This window comes from Trichosurus vulpecula, chromosome 7, assembly GCF_011100635.1.
Source record: "Trichosurus vulpecula isolate mTriVul1 chromosome 7, mTriVul1.pri, whole genome shotgun sequence".
Taxonomy (NCBI): Eukaryota; Metazoa; Chordata; class Mammalia; order Diprotodontia; family Phalangeridae; genus Trichosurus; species Trichosurus vulpecula.
In genome coordinates this window covers 227,889,372-227,912,197 of record NC_050579.1, presented here as the reverse complement: position 1 = coordinate 227,912,197, position 22,826 = coordinate 227,889,372, and the positions used below count along the sequence as shown (strand labels likewise).

Sequence of the window (22,826 nt, the reverse complement as noted above, 5' to 3'; positions counted from 1 at the left end):
AGGTGTCACCTGTCTAGATTGTAAATGTGGGGAGCGAGGGGGGGTGGGGTTTGGGGTGTAAGTATAAAGCAGGTGAGTGGGGAACCTTTAGATTAAAATGCACAAGCTAGGATGTTGTGTGTGCCTTGCTCGATCCCCCATCAAGGCTTGGGGCGGGAATCTGTGTTTGCCTCAACTGGCCCCCATTGAGGCTCGAGGGGATTTAGGGGAATGTACAAGTTGTTCCTGCCTCGATTAGCCCTGCAGGGGGAGTTGCCCCCACCCTTCTTGCTGGCGCCTGTGAGGAGGGCGATTAGGGAATGCTGTAGGAGTTGGTGCCCAGCAACCCTCGTGAGGTTAGATGGAATCAAGTCTACATTGTTTAATTGTTAACCCCTTTGAAACTGGCTTTCTTTTATAAAAGCAGATCAAAGAACCTGTGCTAGCCGGTCACCCTGGGTATGCTAGGGTGCTTGCTAACACATCTGACTAGCTTTTGGTTTTCCTGTTTTTTACAGGAATCATGTTCCATATCAATGAATGGTCTCTTGTTTTCTTGTAAATTTCACCCCCCCCAGGAGACAGGCATGATGGAGACCAACCATAGCCCTATCCTGAAACACACAAACTCATACCTCTACACAAAGCACCTTGATAAGGGAAAAATTCTAGACCTTAGACAAATTTTGAGATGCTCAAAACTAGAAGAAAAATTATCAACATAGCATTGGGAAGAGACAGGATCATCATTCACATGTTCCCAAACCTTACTCTTCCCCTCCAAAAAAAAAAAGGTTATGCACCTTCTGAAGGATTTTGGCAAAGAACATTCATTCTATCCATACTAAACCAATAAACATAGAGTAGGTGCCCATTTTCAGTTCTAAAGGCAAAAATGAGAACATAAACCACAGATCTGTGCATAGAAAGCCTTTATTTGATGCATATCTATTTCATTTGTTGTCATGGTGCAGGTAACTGGGGCTTAGGTCAGTAGAATTACCTAACATTTTGTTATTTATTAGGCTCCAACTATTAGAGTAATCCAACTTCAAAAGCTATGTTCAGCACAAAAAGCACGGGGCAGAATTCAGCAAGTACTCAATGTCTTAGGTGCTGGAGCAGTTTAGATAAGGCCTTCCTCCCAAGGTCACTTCTGGAAGATGAAGAGGCATATATGTGGTGGAGGTCTCCCTCAGGTCAGGGAACAGATGGGGAGGGTTAGGCTTAGGACATGTATATCCCTGAAACTTAGAGAGTGAACCAGGGGAATCTGGGAGGGCTTAGAGCAATGGGCCTCAAAGTCAAGTGTTTAGAGAGGACTGAAGAAAGAAGAGATTGAGAATGGAGGGAGGACCCTCTCCTTGCCTCCTATGCCTTTGCTGGTTTTGTTAGGCTTCTCTGAAAGGCTACCAGAGCCTGTAGCTACATCTAGAGAAGGCTCACAAAGCACTGGCATGATTGGCATTAAGGGCCCTAGAATCACAGAGTAATCACACGCAATCGCTCTCCATAGGTGAGTTTGCTGTTTTATCCACGGAAGATCTTGATAATCGATTCTATAGATTTGGCATCAGGTGGGGGCTTTCTCTTGCTGCCAGGGGCCAGGAATTTCTTAATTGTTGGGACGTTACTCATGCGAGTTTTAAATGCCTAGAGGAAAAAATGTTGAAAGGAAAGTCAGTTGATAAAAAAAAAACAAACAATAACATCATGACACAAAGTCCAAATGACAATGGTGACACCCCCCCAAAATTCAGGGGTATCAGTATTGAAAGTGAAGATGGTCTTAATGAATAATCAAAACGGATGATTAATTAAGCGAACTAAAATCAGTTAAGTGACTTTCCCAAGGTCACACAGCTAATAAATTGTGGAGCCAAGATTAAGGCTTGTGACTCAACCCCTCTAAATTCTAGGGCCTTCACTCTAATAATTATTCTGTTTATTACTTCCTATTTATCCTGTATATAATTACTTGATATATATATTTGTTTGCATGTTGTCTCCCCTGTAAGCTATTTGTCCCTGGGCAAGTCACATAAATGTCAGTCAATTTCTCCTTTGTTCAAAGAAAAGCAAAAGACAATTCTTGCTCTCAAGGGGCTTACAGTCTAACGGGAGAAATGATATACACAGAAATTGTGTACAAACAAGCTATATACAGGATAAGCTGGAGATAATCAGCAGAGGGTTGGTGCTAGCTACATAGGGCACAGAGACTATAAGCCCTTTATGGCAGGTTCTGTCTTTTATCTTTTTTTTTTTTGTATCCCCAGTGCTCAGCACAGTACCTGGCATACAGTAAGCACTTAATAAATGTTTATTGATTGGCTGCAATCATCCATCTACCATAGAACACTGCTTACTCTTCTTGGTGCGATGTGAGTCAAATACATGAAAATGTGAGTAAGTGTGAGTGCCATCTATGGTTAAAAACAAAATCAGCTTCTACAGGTTTTGAACTTTGACACTTACTAGCTGTGTGACCCTGGACAAATCACTTCACCCTGTTTGCCTCAGTTTCCTCATCTGTAAGAAATAAGCTGGAGAAGGAAATGGCAAACCACTCCAGTATCTTTGCAAAGAAAACCCCTAAAGGGGTCACAAAGTCTTCCTGACTCCAGGCCTGCAACTCTATCCACTACGCCACCTAGCAGCCTAGTAGGCAATGAATACATGCTGATTTCCTTCCTTTTTTTCTAGAGTGAAGGCGGAAAAGGAAAGGCTTCTTGTCAAAAGTGGGATTTTGAAGGAAACCAGGGAAGCCGGGAGGCAGAGATAAGGAAGGAGACACAGTCAATGAAAATGTTGCATAAACTCTGAGCTTCAGTTTATCCATCTGCGAAATGGGGATAATAATGCCTGTAGCCCCTTTGCATTGGGTTGAGTATCAAATGAGGTAACGTATGTAAAATGTTCTGAAAACCTTGAAACACTATGTGATTGTCAGCTGCTAATAATTCATACTGGTCTTCCCTTTTCCAAATTAATCTTGAACTACTAAAGTTTGACTAGATGCAAAAATACGATTTTTTTTTCTTTTTATTCCTAATTAGGGAGTTGGGGGGTAGAGTTGTAATGAGGAAGGAGTGAGTCTCAGTGCCACAAGTACTGTTTTTTCCCCCATAAGCCGATATATCAATATGGTCAGAAAGAGATGGCTTTACTCTCTACCTGAAGCAGGGTGGAGTCATTAAGAAAGAGTCAGTCATGGAGTCAGGAGGATCTGAGTTCAAATTTTACATCTGATACCTACTGCCTGGGTTGTCCTGGACAAATTCACTTAACCTCTCCGTGCCTTAGGCAACTCCCCAAAATTCTAAGTTATCCAACATTTGCCCATTTGTGTTGTTGATAGAGGCAGTTACCTCGGTAAGAGTTCTCTATGCCGAAGAAATCTCAAATCACAAAGAGTCAGACACAACTGAAAACTACTGTACAATTGACTATTATGTGCCCAGCACTGTGCTAAGCTATTTACAGATAGCTTGCTTAACCTGGTGCCATATTAATCTGATCAAAGATCTTCCCCACCCATTCAGTAGGGCTCAGGTGGGCCTAGGTGGGAAGGCCTGATTATGTCTTTGTTTGTAAGTAGGCCTCAAGCCCCTACTTAGTAGGTGCTAAGCCGATGTGGGTGTGAAGCCCTCAGGGCCCTAAGGGGAGTTGGCTAAGACCACAGCCAATGGTATGTGTGCAGAGTTCGAGTCAATCAGAGGATGGCTAGGACTGCATGAAAAGAGAGCCCAGGACTGGGAGCAGCAGAGCTGAGAGCTGAAGGATCAAGAGAGAGTGCAGAGCAGAGAGTGCTAAACAAGAGAGAGTTGCAGAGCTGCAGGAGAGACTGCTGAGCTTGGAGAGTTAGAATTCTTGAGTGATCTTTTATAGGAAGGCCCTATTAGGGGAAGTTACAAGTGTGGCTTGGTTTCTTGCTATAATATTTTGTTATAATTTCCTTGTTACTACAGTGAGGCTTATTGGTTTTGGAATATTATTGCTACAATATCAAATTGGGGGCATTGGTCCTTGAATCTGATCCTCTGAAGTCTAAATAAATGTTATACTTCCTCTGCCTTCTACCTAGAGAATTCCTTATACTTTGTGATTCTGAACCATTCAGGCATGCCCGTGGTCCTCTTTGAGGTCATGAATTTTTGCCTTACTGCTATACCTGGGAGGTTGGTGTTATTGGGAGATGCATTTTATAGTTGAAGAAACTATATGACAAACAAGTTAAGTGACTTGCCAAGGTTCATACAGAGCCCCATTTGAACCCAGCACTTCCAAACTCCAGATCTAGTGATCTGTGCGCTGTGCCCTCTGCTGATTATCCAATTTATCCTGTATATAGCTCATCTGTACACACTTTGTTATGTGGTTTTCTCCCATTAGACTGTAAAGCCCCTTGAGAGCAAGGATTGTCTTTCACTTTTCTTAGAACAAAGGAGAGATAGCCTGACTGACAATTTATGCGACACACCGCTAGTAAGCATCAGAGGCAGGATTCAAACTCAGATCTCTCCCAATCCTGATTCCAGATTGTCCAGTGCTTACCGCTCTACTATACTTCCTGTTTAATGAAAAGCCAGAGCTATATGCATATAGTTTTATGGCATCCTACTACATAAGTAGGATTATATATATGCAAGTACACCGGCGAAACTGCCCAGCTGGAAGTACCTTTAAGGAATTAACAAGAATATGATTTACAGTTATAGAAATACTTTATAACTAAATATGAACTACTTGAAAGCATTTGGAAACAATTTGCTTAAACAACATAGGCACTTCTCTTTCGACATGAATTTCCTTTTCTAAGCCTGAATTTGCCTAGTAAATCTTTTTTTCCTCCTCACATTGTAACGATCAATAGTAACAGCTAATATTTACATAGTGCCTACCATGCGCCAAACACTTTCAATTATGGTCTCATTTGATCCTCACAACAACTCTGGGAGGTAGGGGCTATCATTACTTCCATTTGACAGATGAGGAAACTGAGGCAAAAGAATTAAGTGACTTGCCCAGGTTCACACAGCTGGTAAAGGTCTGAGGCTGGATTTAAACTCAGATTTTTCTGACTCCAGGCCTGGCACTTTATCCACCGTGCCACATAGTCACCCCAAACATATGGTTGGTTGAAAGGGCAAACTTCAGAGTCAAAATAAGAAAACTTGGTATTAGTGGAATCAAAATTAATTAGGTTTTAGTCTACCACCTGGATTTGTATCTACACACACAAACACATGTTTTATATATATACATATATATATATATATATAATATGATGTAATATATGTGTCTCTGTGTATATGTATATACATATGCATATATATGCATATTTATTTAACAATGGATAATAGGCCTCCCCATGGAGTCAAGAAGATCCGAGTGTAAATTCTATGTCTCACCCATACTGGCTGTAGGATCAAAAGAAAGTCATTTAACCTCTCTGGGGTCCAAGTGACTGTCTAAAGTAATGGTTTTTCAAGTGTGATCCAGGAACCCTAAGGCTGTCCAAGACCCTTTCAGGGCGTCTTCAAAGTCAAAGCCTATTTTCTTGATAATACATTTTAATTTCTAATAAGGTAAATATGAATAGATATAACCCACAAACACAGAAGCTCTTGAAGGGATTCGGGGTGGGGGCAAGGGCCCTCAATCATTTTTAAGTGTGTAAAGGAGTCCTGCCATCAAAAAGTTTGCATACTGATACTCTAAGGTGGAGGAACTTTCCACAATGGGATTCCCTAATCAGTGAAAATCACAGGTCCTGAATGAAAAGGCACTAAAAACCTTATCTTTATTGTATAAACGCCTGATAAGCTATCTACCTTGTTTGCACATTGGAATGATCACTGTTTCTGAACTTTGGCAACAGTAAACACAATGTGACCCAGGCCAAATCATACAGTGGATTGTCCCTCTTTGGAGGAGGGAAGATGGGGAAGCTGGAGGTCCTCATGGTTTGGGGATCATGTTTAGAAAGGGTTTGGGAGAGTAGTTGTCAGAGTAGAGATTAGAAGAGCAAAACATTTAGGTCAGATTTGGTACAATACCTACAATTTACAGTAATACTTGCTTAGTTACAGGGAATAATCTGAAGGAACAGATTTCAGTCGTGTCTGACTCTTTGGGACCCCATTTGGGGTAAACATACTGGAGTGGTTTGACATTTGCAGATAGATCAAGAGAATTCTGGGATTGATTGGAAACTGCATTTTTGTAAAATAATTTGTCCCTAAGACTCTTGAGAGGGGAATTGGATCTGGCCAGGCACTGACACAAAGAGACAGAGTGGGGAAAAGAGTGAGGACCGAGATATCTTCATGTGCTTGGAGAGGGAGGAATGGTGAAAGGGTGAGCCAAGTTGAGCTGGGCTTGCCACGAACCCTAACCCACTCCCTAGGCGGGCCAAGTGGCAAACAAAAGTGAACCAGATGTTTATACTAAGAAGAGTCCAAGCTACTCTCTCCCCACAGGATCCATAACCACAGCAGGCATGTCGTGTAGGGGGGTGGCCAGAGCTAGTCTGTACTTAGACATCAGAATTTTAAATTTGAGGCTCTCTAGATTTAGAAAAAGAGAAACTCCCCAATATCTTAAGCACTGACTCTTTCCTATTCTTTCCTATGCTTCAGCTTGCACAGAAGAGACTGATAAATTTATGTTTCAGGAATGTTTCCTTGGGTCAACTTTCAACAAGCAAAGTTTGAGTCCATGAAGCAGCTTGGGAGAAAAGTAGAGATAAAACCATTTTTAAGAATAAATAATCTAACCATGTAAAAGTACTGGGTATTGGGAATTCAATTCTCAATCTTTCTCTATCCTTACTTCAATCTATACAATATATATGTTTGTACATATCCATGTGTCTATGTATGTATGCATATACATAAATGCAAATACATGTATAAATCTTTCTATGTATTTATTTTCTTTTCCTTTCTGTCCAGAACTGTAATTGCATCATGGCTGAGAACTCATAATGTAGAAACTTCCTCATAAATCAGCATCTTAGAAAATTGCCTTGGAGCACCAAGAACCCCATGACTGGATGTGGTAGGACTTGAACCCTGATCCTTCTGATTTCCTAGGATTGTACGTTGGAAGCTGGACAAGACCCTGCAGTAAATGAAAGGTCATTTATCCCAACTCCTGATTTCATTTTATCTTTAAAAACTAGGTCTCCCTATCTCATCCAGCCTGGAAGTTCAGGGGCCACTCATGGGCCAATCACCTCTTCCACTTTGTGTGCCACCCCAACCACCTTGTCAACTCCTAACTTAGTGGGAATAAAAAGCCCATCTGCATTGCCTACCGCAGGACTCCAGAACTCAAGAGATCTAACAGCCTGTCTCCCACGTAGTCAAGTTTACAAGCCTGTGCCACCATACCTAGCCAACCCTCCATTTTCAGAAGAGGAATCCAAAGCCCAGAGTGGCAAGGTGATTTATCCATAGTCACCTAGCTAGTAAGAGGCAGAATCAGTTTTTGAATCCAAGTCCTCTTAATTACAATCTGACTGACTAGATTTAAAATTGAAAGTCAACTGGTCATCAGATATTTAAGGAAGAAGTCCTTGGTCAATTTTCAAACTTCATATTTTAATTACCTGGAGTGATGGAAATCCAGAGAGTGCATCAGGAATGTTCTCCTCCACTGTTAAAATAGCTTCAATCAGTTGCACATCTGCCAGGCTCATCCGGTTACCCACGAGAAAGTTTTGTCCGTGACCCTTTAAAACCTGAATGACATAAGTACAGGAGAATGTTGAGGATGCCTGTCACTTCACAGACAGAGGAGCGATGGATCGACTATAGCAGCAGAGTACATAGGAGTGGGTGAGACTGTCCAACGTCCAGCTAATGGCAAGTCAAGCTGGAATCCCTCTATACAGATCATGAAGGAGCGAGAAGAGGGAGTGAGACGGAACGCATGATTAACTATCAATTCCAATTCAAAATGAGGTTGCAACATTAAATTCCAGACTTTTTCTCCTCTCAAACGTCCTGTGTTTAAAGTGATGCCAGAGTACCCACTCAATTCCAGTAGAAAGCTTCTTTGTTGTAGGTCTAACTATTAGTCCATAACTGTTCTAGTGCTCAGTTTTTGGAGGCACTGACCTACCAGAGGCCATTATGGTCCCAGGCAGAAGCAAAGTTACTGATAGTCTAGGACAGAGCATCATAAGATTAAGGATTTAGAGTGGGTGGTATCCTCAGAGGCCATCTGGTCCAACCTCCTTGTTTTACAGATGAGGAAACTGAGGCCCAGAGAGATTAACTGACTTGCTCAAAGAAACCCACGTAGTGAGTGAGTGAGGCAGGAGCATGCTGGTTTTGTGATTGTGTTTCATCTTTCTTCTTGATGTTGCTCCTTTCGGACAAGATTGTGATAGTGAAGAACTTCCCTTACCAATAACCTTCTCTGCAACTAATAGTCTCAGATAATTAGAGGCAGCTGGTGGGGCAGTGGATGTAGTGCTGGCCTGGAGTCAGGAAGATCTGAGTTCAAATCCAGGCTTAGATACCTGCTGGCCATATGATCTTGGGCAAGTCTTTCATTCTTTGTATATCCAAGTTTCCTCATATCTCCTACCTCCCAGGGTTGTTGTAAAGATCAAAATGAGATAATAAAGTATTTAGCACAGTGCCTGGCACATAACGGGTGTTTTATACGTGTTGTTGTGTAATCAGTCATGTCCGGCTCTTTGTCACCCTGTGCACCACATCACACCAATCCTGTGCATGGGGTTTTCTTGGCCAAGATACTGGAGTGGTTTGCCATTTCCTCCTCAGGTGAATGAAGGTAAGCAGAGATAAGTGACTCGCCCAGGGTCCTCCTAGGCTGCCTCCTGGGCAAACAGAGAGCAAGTGGCTTACCCAATGTCACACAGCTAGGAATTGTCTGAGGGTGAATTTGACCTCAGGTTTTCCCGACTCCATGCCTAATTCTCTATCCACTGAGCTATCTAGCAGCCTCCATGTAAACATTAGCTAGCAGTAGTAATAATGGTAGTGGCAGCCTGGAGCACAGAGAATTCAAATGACTCGTCTAAAGTCACACAGCCCACATGCATCTGAGCTAGAACTTGAACCTGGGTCTTCCTGCCTCCGAGGCCAGGCCACCATCTACTATGCCACCCTGCCTTTCAGTGCCCCATCATGAGTCCTTAGCAATCTAAAATATGTTCTCCTGAGGTTAGTTTTACAAAAAACAACAACCAAAAAAACCATGGAGCAGAGGAAAAATCATTTAGAGAACTGCCTGAGTACCTGTTCCTCTTGCTCTCTTTTATTTTTTTCTGGTTTCATCATTATTTTTTTTTTGCTGTTTTTTTTTTGGAGGGGGAAGGCAAGGCTATTGGAGTTAAGTGACTTGCCCAAGGTCACACAGCTACTAAGTGTGTTAAGTGTCTGAGGTCGCATTTGAACTCAGGTCCTCCTGACTTCAGGGCTGGTGCTCTGCTCACTGCACCTGGTTTCATTATTCTAATTACATCAGATCCTCTGTCATTTACCTTTTCATAAGCAGGGAAGTATCTGTTTTTGGCCTTGTTATCCATTTCAGTGAATTTTTGCTTCTGCTCTTCTCCTTTTAGGAAAGGATACATCATGAGTAGCTCCATCAGATCCATTGCTCCCTCTGAGTACATGATAATCCTTAAAAAAAAAAAAGTATGTAGCGTCTCAGTTAACGTTTCCTTTCCTTGGCTTCCCCAACTAAGATCCTCTGTGGAGTCCAGAAATTCTTTTTTTTTTTAAATCCCCTGAAAAGTCTTGTCACAAATCAGGGAGGGTAATTCATCCCCCATTCTCCCAGCCAGTCTCTGCTTCCTATCTCCCAAAGAAGGAAAACAACTAAAGGCTTTTTCCCAATATGCGTTGGAAGATGCCACTACTGAGGGTGAAAAAAGGAAGGCTTGGCTTCTTTAAACCCCAAGTTAAATTCCTAAAAACAAAAAAGCTGTTGAGAATCAAAAGGTAGGCAGACAACCGAAGGTTAAATTGGTCCTGAAGACGCTCCAGTCTTTGCTCATTACTTAAACCAGTATCATACAGAAAAATCAAAGAGTCTGTTTGTGGATGACAAACCGTGTGGGACAGGGCCAGCTAACTACCTAGCCAAGTCACCCCCCAAGCAAGCATAGAACCGTTACAGTACATTGCTCTCTCCTTCATGTCCTTTCCAAGCAGATTGTGTTTCTCAGCAATATAGTGGAGAATGGCTCTGCACTGAACCAGCTTCATCCCATCGATCTCAACCAGTGGCACTTGTTGGAACGGCAGGACAGCTGAGAACAGAAAATACAGGCTTAGACATCAAAACTTTTGGCACCTGGCAACTCACACACACACACACTACAAGACTGTACTGTCGTGTCCTGGGGCAGCAGACCAGCCAAGATCATTAAAAGGAGCTACGGACATGAAGGAAGGATAGAAAACTCTGTGCATGGAAGCAAGAAGCAAAAGGAGTGTTGGTCTCACACACGGCCCCTTTAGTTCTTAAGGAGAGGAACAGAGACACACTTTTATATATAGCATTGATGTGTGGATGGGGACCTTAATAGAAACTCCTAGGTAGGCGTTGGATTTAAGAAGACCCGAGTTCTAATCCAGCCTCGGACATTCATTAGCTGCGTGAGTTGGGCAAGTCAGTCAAATTTCTATAGGCCTTAATTTCCTCATCTGAAAATGGAGGGTGATAACGGTACTTACATCCCAGGGTTGTTATGAAGGAACAATGAGGCATTTGTAAAACACTTTGCAAACCTTAAAGTGCTATATAAATGCTAGCTATTAATAATGATATTATTAACTGGTTGGAGTACTGGGTCAATGAAGCTGAAACCACTGGCTAATTTGGCCACTGGCCAACGTCCAGTGCCTACCAACCACTGTGCTTCGCTAAAGTCCCACCTTCTACAGGAAGCCTTCCCTGATTCCCCTTCAGTCTAGTGCCTGTCCGCTGCTGGCCATCTCCAATCTGCCCTGTGTATATCTTGTATGTACATAGTTGCCTGCATATTCTTGCTTCCACTAGAATGGGAGCCCCTTGAGGGCAGAGACTGCCTCTTGCCTTCCTTTGCATCCTAAGAACTTTCGCACTGTGTCCGGCACACATCCTAGTAGATGCTTAATAAATGTTTATTGACTGACTGCTTCCTGGTCACAGATCACTACTCTTACTCTAGGCCGGCCATCTTGCAAAAGGGGAATCAAATGTGAGTGGATAAACACAAATCCATCGCCCCAGCTAGGTAAACCACAAAGAAACCAAAGATATACAAGTGTCTTAGCAATGAGAGGTCAACTAAGGCAGCTTCGTTTACAAAGAACACACAAAGGATCCTAGGATATTAGACCTGGAAGGCACCCTCAGAGATTACCTTGTCCAGAACCGGAGACTAAGCCCTAGAGCAGTGAGTAACATGTCAGAGGCCATGCAGTGATTTAGTGACAGAGTGAAGACCAAAATTCAGGTCTCCCAACTCTCAGATGAGTGCTCATTCCCTCACCCTCCCACGTCTCATGCAGCACAGTATAATGGAATCTGCAGCTTTTAGGCGAATTGGAATTAGTAGGAGAGGCATCCATGGCCCCTAGGAAAGAGGGTGGGGAGAGGACTTCTGGTGTTTGTAAAATTCTTCAGAAATACACCCTAATAACTCAAAACAGGATTCCTGGTGATGAGTTATCAGTGCCCTTGTCTCTCCTCAAATTATATTGTATTTATCTGTTTAAATGTTGTATCTCTTAGTGAAATGTATGCTTCTTAGGGGTGAGAATTGGATTTTTATTTTTGATTTGGCACCTGCAGCACCTAGCATAGTGCCTAGTATACAGTAAATGTTTAATGAATAAATTCATGTCAAATGAATAAATGCACAGGGTCTGTGTCTGTTTGTGTCTGCTTGGTGCGTGACTTTAAGTTACGCTGTTGTTCAGCCACCCCATTTGAGGTTTTCTTGGCAAAGACGCCAGAGTCGTTTGACATTTCCTTCTCTAACTCATTTTACAAATGAGGAACTGAGGCAAACAGGGTTAAATGACTTGTCCAGGGTCACACAGCCAAATTTGAACTCGAGTCTTCCAGACTCCAGGCTGGAATTCTATCCACTGTGCCACCTAGTGGCCCCACTTTGAGCCATACCTCAGTGTTAATTTTGTGTAATACATTGGGTACAGACCAGATAATCCACATTTATATTATCAGTCGTCCTGTAGTGTAGCTAAAGGTATTTTCAGTTAAAAATACTTGTTCTTCCCACTCTAATTTGATTAGGACAGTGTTTTTGATGGCTTCCTTCAGCTTAATAAAAACTAAGGGCAAGATCATAGATTTAGAGCTAGAAAGGACTTAGTGATCCAACCTCTCATTTTACAGCTGAAGACAGTAAGACCCAGAAAGGTTAACCGACTCATCCAAAGTCACACAGGTAGTAAGCAGCAGGCAGAGTTGGGACTCAGACCAAGGTGTTCCAACTCCAAAGGCATCATTCTTTCCATTGAACAATGATGCCTTCCAGAGTTTCCATTGCATTTTTTATACTCACTTGCTCTCAACTTATCTAGTTGTTCTTTTGTTTCAAAAATTTGTTCTTCAAACTAAAACAAAAACAGAAATACAAAATGATATTAGGAAATGTCATAGGCAGTTCAGGAGAGTGTATGTTTACATATGCATATATTAACAGGCAGATGTGATTTATTTACACATGTGTTACATATTGTATGTTTATGTATCCATGTTGTCTTCCCTGATAGAATATTAACTCTTCGAGGGTTTGGAAGCTAGGCCAAGGTGGACCTGTCTTCACATCTCCCCATGCCTAACATAGTGTCTGATATGTCACAGGCACTTAATAAATGCTTGCTGACTGTTCACTGATCCCCTTTAGGAGAGTGATCTTGAGTGTGTCAGGTGGCTGCAAATTTAGTCAAGTCCCATTAAGCCAGAAAAGCTTTCATTGCGTGGTCAAAGACAAACTGGATGTTAGTCATCCGAGGACCTGCCTAGCTAAACTCTGAATGGCTCATCCCTGTATGGCTGGTCACCAAGTGAAGAATTATATATTTTTGCCATAGCAATTCACAAAACCTGTTTGCTCTGCTGCAGAGGGGTTTCATTGTGTAACTAACACAATATCCAAGTAAAAGCTGGGGCTATGATTAACTCCCCCAGGGAAATCACAGATCTTTAATCTTTATTCCATTTTCATAATGACAGTACAAGTCTTTTTGTAGGACCTCTCCTACTTCATTTATAAATTTACTTGCGAAATACTCTGTATTAATTACTCATTAAATACCTGGCAGAGACATTGAAAGCCCGAGGCAGGACTAGGGGAAGGCAAGGTAGGCAGTTACCAAGGAGAGCAGCCCCACAGGTGAACACGAGGGGACAACTTTTAATATTCCTTTTTTAATAAATGTACATATTGCATAATGTCAGATAATTCTGCCCTCTGCAACATGTAGGTATTGGTTTTTTGACAAGCAAAAAAAAATACATGTTAGTTACAGTGAAGGCTCAAAGCCTCAGCTTCACAGGGAGCCTGATTTTCTTTCTCTTTTTTTTAAATCTAAAATTTTAAAAATTAAGTAGCACTTATTTTCTCTCACTCCTACCTCCACCCTCCATTGAGAAAAACAAACAAGGAAAAAGGAAAGAAAATCCCTGTAACAAATATTTGTAGTCAAACAAAACAAATTCCCACCTTTTTTTTTTGAAGGGCATTATGGTCTATTTATTTAAGAGATCTTTGATTTTAAACAAAGCCTGTGAAAATGCTCACAAAAGCATCAACATATAGTCATACTTCCCCAAAATGTGTGGGATTCAATCCTTCCCTCAGACCACAAATACCTTGTCCTAGGCCCTAGACTGAAAAGCTTTGGGAGCTCAGGAAAACTAATGTCCAGTTTTGGAAAACTAGTCTTGAGAGCCACTGCTAAATTTGATTCATTCCTTGTACATAGGAAGCTCTCTAAAAACTGTACTTTAAATACCAGACTGAGGGCCTTCAGCAAGTCATTAACCTCTCTGGGTCTAAGTTTTCTCATCTATAAGAAGAGAGATTGGATTAAATGACTCTCTGAGATGCCTTACAGCTCCAGACAGATGATCAAGTATCTCTGAAACTATAAAGAAAAAAGCAATTAGAAAATAAGATTGTACTGAAAAAAAAAAAGCATATCCATTTGCACAAGTCAACTTTTGGAGGGAGGAGTGTTGGGTATAATAACTAGAGATGTTCAGGCCACAGCTTGTCCTAAGATGTCCCAGAGCTTGAGAACAATGAAATCTCCTTGGAAAGTCCCCCCCACCCCAAATTAGACAAACCTCCACTCCAGCTGCTGCTAAGAGCCATCTGATGGATTCCATTCGGCCCCTTCCATCAAAGTAGTGGAGGATAGGTTTATTTGCCATTGTGATGTTTTGTGTTTTCTGAAAAAGACAAAAAAATACATATGTAAGTGATACTTAGATGAGACTGGATTTCATGTTCCCAGTATAATCCCTTGCATACAGCTGGCACTAGATTAAATATTTGAAATCTTGATTTTATTTGTATGGGACAGGCATTTATAGAAGATTGGTTCATTATAACCAACTGTGTTAGGCAGGGGTATGTCTGTAAAAGACACAGCACATGCAATGTTGGCAGAAAGACAGACACATATACGAAATAGAAAATTATACAAGACAAACATCTAGTTGTCTGTAAAGATTGTGATACGAAAGGAAGAGCACTGAATTTGGAGGCAGAAGGACTAGATATAAACCACCGATCCTGATTATCTGTGTGGACTTGGGTAGGTAGGTAACTGGGCCTTCATTACCTCATCTATAAAATGAGGAAGTTGGGTTAGATGATGTCTAGGGTTCTTTCCAGCCTTAAACACAGGATCTTAGTCCTGCCATTTTCTTCATTTAACAAAAAAAAAACAGGAACTGTTTAAAATAACCAAAAAAAACCGAGAAAATATTTGCTTACAGTGTATCCCTCTATTATCTGGGTTTTTTAGGTCATTGCTTCCCAATAAAATCTCTTTTTAAAGTACAGTACTGTGTGTACCTAGTAAAAAAAAACACCACTTTTCATAACGATCTTAAGTATTCAGTCTTACCTAAGGAGAGGAGGACTAAGAAGAAGAGGACAAGGTTAATGATAGAAGAATAGCAGAAGGGCACATACTGGGAAAAAGAGAAGGGCAAGAGGGGTGGAAGGAAAAAACAGACTAAGTGGGCTCTGAGAAGATCGAAGACTGACTGAAGAAATGATTTTAGAGCTAGAAAGGACCTAGCCCAATGCATTTTTTTTTAACAGATGAGGAAATAAGTTTGAGGCATCCTGCCAATGACCACACCATAAGGTGTGCAGTTAATTTAATTCAGCAAATATTGATTAAGTACCTTGCCAATGCAAAGGACTCTCTTAGGAAGTTAGAATACAAAGGTGAGTGGGTAGAGATAGGCCTGGAGTCAAAAAGGCCGAAGTTCAAATCCAGCCTCAGATAATAGGTATGTGAACCTGGGCAAGTCACTTAATCTCTGAGGTAGTTTCCTCAGCTGATAATAACCTACCAACCAGGGTTGTCCTGAGGACCAAATGATATAATAACTGTAAAGTGCCCGGCAAATAGTAAGCTCTATATAAATGTCAGCTATCATTATCCTGCATTCAAGTAATTTACATTCTAGTGAGACTGAAATATACCCCCTTTCCATCATTATTCAAAAACCCATGAAATTTATTTCCCACAACCTCTAACCCTGAATCAAGGCTGACAAATGACTGCCCCATTTCATTTTTCACAATTATTAATTCAGGCGGTTCCCCTCTCCCTTTTCCTGTTACTCCCTCTACCCCACTTAGGATTATTAAGTCCCTCAGAGGGACTTTATGATTACATAACTTAAAACTGACAGTATAGAGAGAGTGAAACAAGAGAACCCCCACCATTCCCTCAACGCCCCGCCAAGTACACCCTGTTCCCTAATTCAGAACACCTAGGCAATGATCAACTCAGGCCCCATGTCTCCAGAAGATACATCATGGGTTAATTAAGTTTCTATGGACAATCCATGCCACTCGGCCACTATTTCTAAAAATTTTTTTAGATTAAAATTATCATTTTTTTAAAAGATGGGTACAATCTGTCAGCACAGTTTTTGATCATCAGAACACTAATTACAAATCAAAGGATTTCTATCCACTTACAGCATACATTTCTCATGGAAATATGGCAAGGTAGAAAGTTAATAAGTCACTGGGGCTCAGGCTTAAACCTCCCCCCACCCCCACCACCAAAAAAAAAGAGGTAATTGTGGGGAGGAAAGGCGAAGAGAGGATATAAGAAAAGAAAATTCATGTGCTCCTAGCACAAAAGTGGTTTTTAGCTATAGATGAAAGAATATTTACTTCAAAAGACTGGCAAATCTTTACTCTCCACCCCCCAGATTAGTAGACAGGACTCCATTAATTACAGTGTCCCATCACCTTCCTCACGCCCCAATCATCTGGTGGCCAGCTTTCTGAAGCTGAACCTTAGAACTATGATAAGTTGGTGCTTGGGCACCCCAAATCAGCCAATCCTTCAAGGACACCACAGGTTAATTAAGTTTTCACGGGCTGGGCTGACCTACCCTGACCAACTAACTACTATTTCTAACACTTTCTATGGGGAAAGAATTTTTGGATTAGAACCATTTTTACTTAAGGAAAAAAAAAGACAGGAATAGCCCACTCACACAGGAACTGGTTCTCAGAACATTCTGATTCTTCAGAATGCGCATCTATCGCTTTTGCCCAGGAGAAGTTTTCAGAATTCAAAACATTTAATTCATTATCTCACCAGGAGGGAAGATTAGTAGTTATTTCCAATAGTTTCTTAAAGACTATTTTGACAACTTCGGGTTTGGAACTGTTATCCAGCCCTCTGGGCCAAGAACTTTCTGAAAAGAAATAGTTACTCATTTCCAGGGCAGTTCAGGCAGGAATCCTTCCCAAAGAAAGGTCATTCATCCGTCCCTGGCGCCACACCCCCCACCCCCAGCCGCCCACCCCCACCCCCCGGACAAATTTAAGACGCAGGCACCGCTATAACAGGTCCTCAACTTTCCCAAATACTTCACGTATTTTATAGATGAGGAAACCGAGTCCCTTCGAGATTAAGTGACTTGTCAAATGTCACAGTGCCAAAACCAGAACTAGAAGCCCTGTTTGCCCACACCTGGAAAAGAGCCCCAAATTCGGAGAGAAGAGGTGGTAAAGGTGCAAAGCAGAGACCCTCTGGAGCAAGTACAGGGATGCGGGGAGCCTATTAGCAGTGAGAGCGGAGCGCAGGTAGGGAAGGAAGGGGCAGGGAGGGAAAGGCCGGGAGAGGCCAGGGAGTTCTGCACATTCTCACCGTCCGCTGCTGGAGAAGGGGATCCTGCGAGCAGGTGTCCAAGAGGGGCAGCTTCTGGGCGAAAGCTGGCTGGAGCGCACTGAGCTGGAGCCCTAGATATGCGAAGTGGGCGAGGACTCTGGACGAGATCTACCAATGGTGACTCTGGTGCTTTGCATGCCCAACCCAGCTGCAAGGTATCATGGGGAAAGAAAAAACATCCCAAACTGCGGAGCAATTTGACTGTTGTTAAGTGTCCCAAGAGGGTGCAAAAGGCGGTATTTTTAAGGAAGCGATAGAACTATGTCCCTGGGATTCTCCTATTTACTTTGCATGCGGTCACCCCACGCGTAAAGAAAGCCCAATTGCTGACTCTATATACTGAATGCCCCCAAAAGACTACTGGATGTGAGGGCGATCTGGCTGCGACATCTGTCACCCCATTGATCGCCAGGGTTGATTCGGCTGATCTGGCTGGCTAGGCGGGTGTCCCCTTCCTCCCTCACCGCTCCATGTGCGTCCCTCCCGAAGCTGCGCGCTCGGTCGAAGAGGACGACCTTCCCCGATAGAGGCGGTACCGTTCTTCGGTCAAGGGTATACGAGTAGCTGCGCTCCCCTGCTAGAACAAGCTCCCAAGGTCCATTTGTAGGAGAACGTAGGGTAGTCAAGCTTCCAAGACTCCAGACACATCCAAATGAGGCGCTGCACGTGGCAGTCTGCCTTCCTTTTGCAACATGCACGCCCGGAGGACCCCCAGCAGCCCATCCCAACCCAAAACTAACGAGAATAGAGGAAAACAGAGGGACGAAAATAGATGATGCATACGTCTGACTTGATTTTGCAAAATTCCCGGAACCCTGCAATTCGCCAATTCATTTATGTAGGAAAAGGAATGAAATGTAGAAACGGTTAGTGTAATTTAAAAGAAAAAAAAATCCAATAAAGTCAAAATATCTAACAAATTAACTTGTCTAGTCACTTCCCAGCCAGAAACATACACAGACCTTGTGATTTAATCTGCAATGACGAGTTTTCTTTTTTTAAAAAAACAAAGTAAAAAGAATAAACCCAATTTCTATCTATCATGGCTAAAATTCTCAACGAAAACAAGAAAAACCTCAAAGCAGAAGTTGATTTTGGCCACAAGGAGGCAGATTTAAGCTTCTTTCAAAGCTACTTTAAATCTTCACTAATATTGTAAGGCTCTAAAAATTATGCTGTTTTAAATCAGAGTTATTAGAGGCTCACTGTTCATTCCTCTCTTTCCCTCTCGGAGTTCCTAGTTCTTCCCCTACTTGCTATCTACACACTGTACTTGTATTCGTTAGATTACGTTTGGGTCACTGTGTGCGGGTTTAAAGCCACATTTTAAAAGGGAAGTTCGCGTTCTACAGTGAATACCGAGGGTAGCAAAGATAACAAGTGTCAAAGCCGAAACATAATGAGAAAAGGTGGAAGGGACGAGGTGGTTTAGCTCAGAAAAGAGAAGATTCAGGCAGAGTATGATCACGATTAGCTTTATTTATTCCAAGAACAGTCCTGCAAGAAAGGAAATAAGCATGTAGGTCTGTGTAGTTCTGAAGAGGAAGTTCCTAACTAAATCTGGAGTTCTTTTCTCTACTAATATCATAGGAAGGAATTTACATGGGGACAAAACGATGAAAGAAAGTCCATGGGAAAATAGCCAGTGTTTTGCCTGTGGAGGGGCTGTTGTTTATAAAAGACTGAAAATGCGTGTGTATACACACATATGTAAATAAATAATATACAAACAAATAATGTATATATGTGTATATATACACATATACAATATATGCTATCTGTATATGTGTATATGGGAAAGGAAGGGAAGGAATCAAAGAAACATTCATAGTTTCATATACGATCTTTTTCTGGTTTTCTTTGCATATGTTCATATCGGTCAAGTTCATGATTTTTTTTAAAAAGGAAAATTATAAAAAGACCAGCTTTTTGTTTCAGGGAAAAGCTTGGAGTTACCAAAAGAAATACAACAGGGCCAAATGTAGTGCAGTCAACTCCTCTTTTGTTCAATCTTATTTTGCAATCAGGGAAAAAAAAAAGGGATTTTGCAATAGTGGCTTTCCTTTTGTTTATTGCAAAACAGAATAAACAATCTGCAAACTGGGCCTTCTTCCCTCTCTGTCACTTTTAATGTGCCTTGATCAGAGTCCAAAAGTTGAAAGGCACTAATTTATCATTGGAGAGGAAAATTTTAAACACTTAACCTCTCTCTTTATGGGCCTCAGTCTAAAATGAAAGGTTTATACGATACAATCTCCAAGGTCTCATTCAAGCCTAACTCTATGGTCAGGTATGACTTTGTGGAGGGGTCAGCATTTGAACAAGGCTTTGTCAGAGGAACAGAAATGGACATTGGAGTCTGAAGTATATATTTATAAGTGAAGAAGGGAATTCTGTTTATCTTAAGTCTTCTCTTGGCAGACCTACCCCAGTTCCTTTAAAAGATTCCTTCTGTGGTATGGGGCAGCTAGCTGCTGAAGTGGTAGGAGCACTGGGCCTAGAATCAGAAAGACCAGAGTTCAAATTTGACCTCAGACACTTACTAGCTGTGTGACCCTGGACAAGTCACTTAACCCCTGCCTGCATAAAACTGGAGAAGGAAATGGCAAACCACTCCAGTTGATCCATGGGGTCATGACTGAACAACATAGTATGGTTTCAAAACTCACTGTCTTGTTCACCCTCTTCTAGATTTTCCTCAAATATTAATCTCTTTTAAAATGCGTCACTCAGAAATAGGTACATTCTCTAGATCAGGTGTTCTTAACTTGGGATCTATGGATAGATTCCAAGGCATCTGTGAACTTAGGTATGGGGAAAAAAAATTATATCTTTACTTTCACTTACCTTTAACTGAAATTTAGCAATTCCTTCAATTATTTAAAAATATTTTTCTAAGAAGAGGTCTGTCCATAGGCTTCATTGGATGGCCAAAGGGATCCATGATACAAAAAAGGTTAAGAACTCCTGCTCTGGGCTGAGGCAAAGATCATCTCCTCTATCACTCTGGGTACTATACATCTATTAAAAACCCCAGACAGCATTCTTTTTTAGCAATGACCAACTGGACTCCAGTCACAAATACAACTTCAAAACATTTGAGTCTTTTTCTGTGAATTTGCTATCTAGTTACATCTTTCCCATCTTCTACTTCTGCAGTTGGTTTTTACTTTAATCCCAATATAGAACTTCCTCTTTGTCCCTATTATATTTCATCTTAGTTTTAGGCCTGTTCTAACTCGTGGATTTTTGAATTCTGATTTTATCATTTAAAGCATTAAATATCCCTACTAAATTTACTGAATCTGTAAACTTAAAAAATGGCCCCTGTGTTCTTCATCCAAGCAAATGATTAACATATATATGTTTGTCTATATGTATTGAACCTGGGCCCAAGGGTGGGCACTTTGGCAATCTTTGTCCAGCTTGATATCAATCTATTAGCTAACATTCTTTCAACAACAAATTTAGTTCAACCTTGATTAAATGGTTTCCACATGCACAGTACCCGTCTGAGGGACTGGGACAGCTGCCAGGTGTACATATGAAATCGTTCCGGCACCCAGAGGGTTTACAATCTAGTAATAAGGGGGTGTGACATGAACACATGACTAAAAGATAGCCCGTTGGGAAAGCATAGGGAACAAAATGCACTCTCAGTGAGGGAGGGCTGGTGCCACACGAGGGTTGTTAAAGGAACTGGGGATGGTTAGCCCAGAGTAGACAAGGCTTAGCAGTGAGTGTCAAGCTAGCTGCCTTCAAGTATTTGAAATGCTGGAAGACAGAGTAGACTTGATTTCCTTGGCCCCAAGGGGCAGGATTTAAGAGCAATAGCTGGAGTTCAGTCGTGCCCAACTCTTGTGACCCCATGGGTCCCAGCACATCCATGCAGTCCACGTGGTTTTCTTGGCAAAGACACTAGCGTGGTTTGTCATTTGGCAAACAGAAGTTAACGTACTTGCCAACAGTTACACAGCTAGTGAGGGTCTGAAGGTCATTTTGAACTCAGGTGTTCCTGACTCCAGGCTCAGTGCTCTATCCACTGAGCCATCCAGCAGCACCTTTACAAATATAATCTTGCTTTATCCTCACAACAACCCTGGGAGGTGGGTTACATTATTATTACTCATTTTGCAGCTGAAGAAACTGAGGCAGATAAAGGTTAAGTAACTTGTCAAGAATCACATCAGGAGATGAGTCTTTCTGACTCTAGGCCTGGCATCTGGGTTGGGGTGAGGGAAGGAGAATTTTGTTTCAGAAAGTTACCCAAGAAAGCGATTGGAGCCGTGAGAGAGTAGATGGTTACACTCTTTCCAGGAGCAATGTCAGGACTGATGATTATGGTTCCAGAACAGAAAAGCTGGGAAGGTGGTAGATCCAGGCAAGAGACATTTGAACTAAGATTCAATGCTAAGACAGATTTGCCCAGTAATTCCTGTGTTCTCTCTCCTGTCCTACTAGTGGCATGGGAACCGATGGCAGCATGCCCCTGTATTATTGAGGGGAGGGGAGCTGGGAAAGAGGGAAGGGGAATTCTCCTTTTTATTTACCTTGTTATATGATTTAAATTAATTTAGGGGCAGGTAGGCGGCTCAGTGGATAGAGTGAATGCTAGGCCTGGAGTCAGGAAGATCCAAGTTCAATTCTGGCCTCTGACACTCAGTAGTTCACAGGAAGACTCATCATCTTGAGTTCAAATTTGGCCTTAGACACTTCCTATCTGGGTGACCCTGGGCAAGTCAGTTAACCCTGTTTGCCTCAGTATCTTCATCTATAAAACGAGTTGGAGAAGAAAACGGCAAACTAGTCCAGTATCATTACCAAGAAAATTCCCAAAAAGGAGTTAAGAAGAGTCGGACTGGACTGAACAATAGTATTTAATTAAAAACATTTGTTTTGAATTAATGCAACCTCTAGTTAGAATGAAAGGGAAATATCAGAGGCTTGTGAGCTATGACTTTATATAGACAGTTTCAGGGGGCCACCCTCAAGGAAGATGCAGGGTACATATAATAGAAGGTATAAAAAGTAGGTTTTCTGAACCAGATTTTTAAAGTCTTCTACTTATAGCAACTGATGCAAAGTGAAGTTAGCAGAACCAGGAAAACATTGTACACAGTAGCGGTAATATTGTAATGACGATCAACTGGGAAAGACTCAGCTACTCTAATCAAGACAAGTAATCCAAGACAATTCTAAGGGACTCAAGAGAAAAATGCCATCCATATCCAGAGAGATCTGATGAACTCTGACTACAGATTTCAGCATACTTTTTTCACTTATTTATCTTGACTTTTTTTTTGCGACAAGGCTAACATGAAAATGTCTTTCATGGCTTCACATGTATAATTGATATTAATATTACTTGCCTTCTCAATGGATGAGGGAGGAGCGGGGGGA

The 22,826-nt window shown here is 41.7% G+C and overlaps 1 protein-coding gene across 2 annotated transcripts; it reads right to left on the bottom strand.

The window, feature by feature from the left end:
• Window positions 1-978: 978 nt before the first annotated feature.
• On the bottom strand, window positions 979-17,508 carry LOC118858455 (glutathione S-transferase-like). 2 transcript variants are annotated; one of them, XM_036768980.1, is made up of 7 exons: window positions 17,406-17,508; window positions 14,335-14,439; window positions 12,545-12,596; window positions 10,150-10,279; window positions 9,506-9,647; window positions 7,598-7,729; window positions 979-1,632 (listed from the first exon to the last, which is right to left on the bottom strand). In XM_036768980.1, the coding sequence occupies exons 2-7, from the start codon at window positions 14,419-14,421 to the stop codon at window positions 1,510-1,512; spliced, it is 666 nt and encodes a 221-aa protein (XP_036624875.1). In that variant the 5' UTR covers window positions 14,422-14,439; window positions 17,406-17,508; the 3' UTR covers window positions 979-1,509. The 2 variants fall into 2 exon arrangements, with proteins under 2 accessions (XP_036624875.1, XP_036624876.1); XM_036768981.1 differs by lacking the exon at window positions 17,406-17,508 and adding an exon at window positions 16,851-16,950.
• Window positions 17,509-22,826: the final 5,318 nt, after the last annotated feature.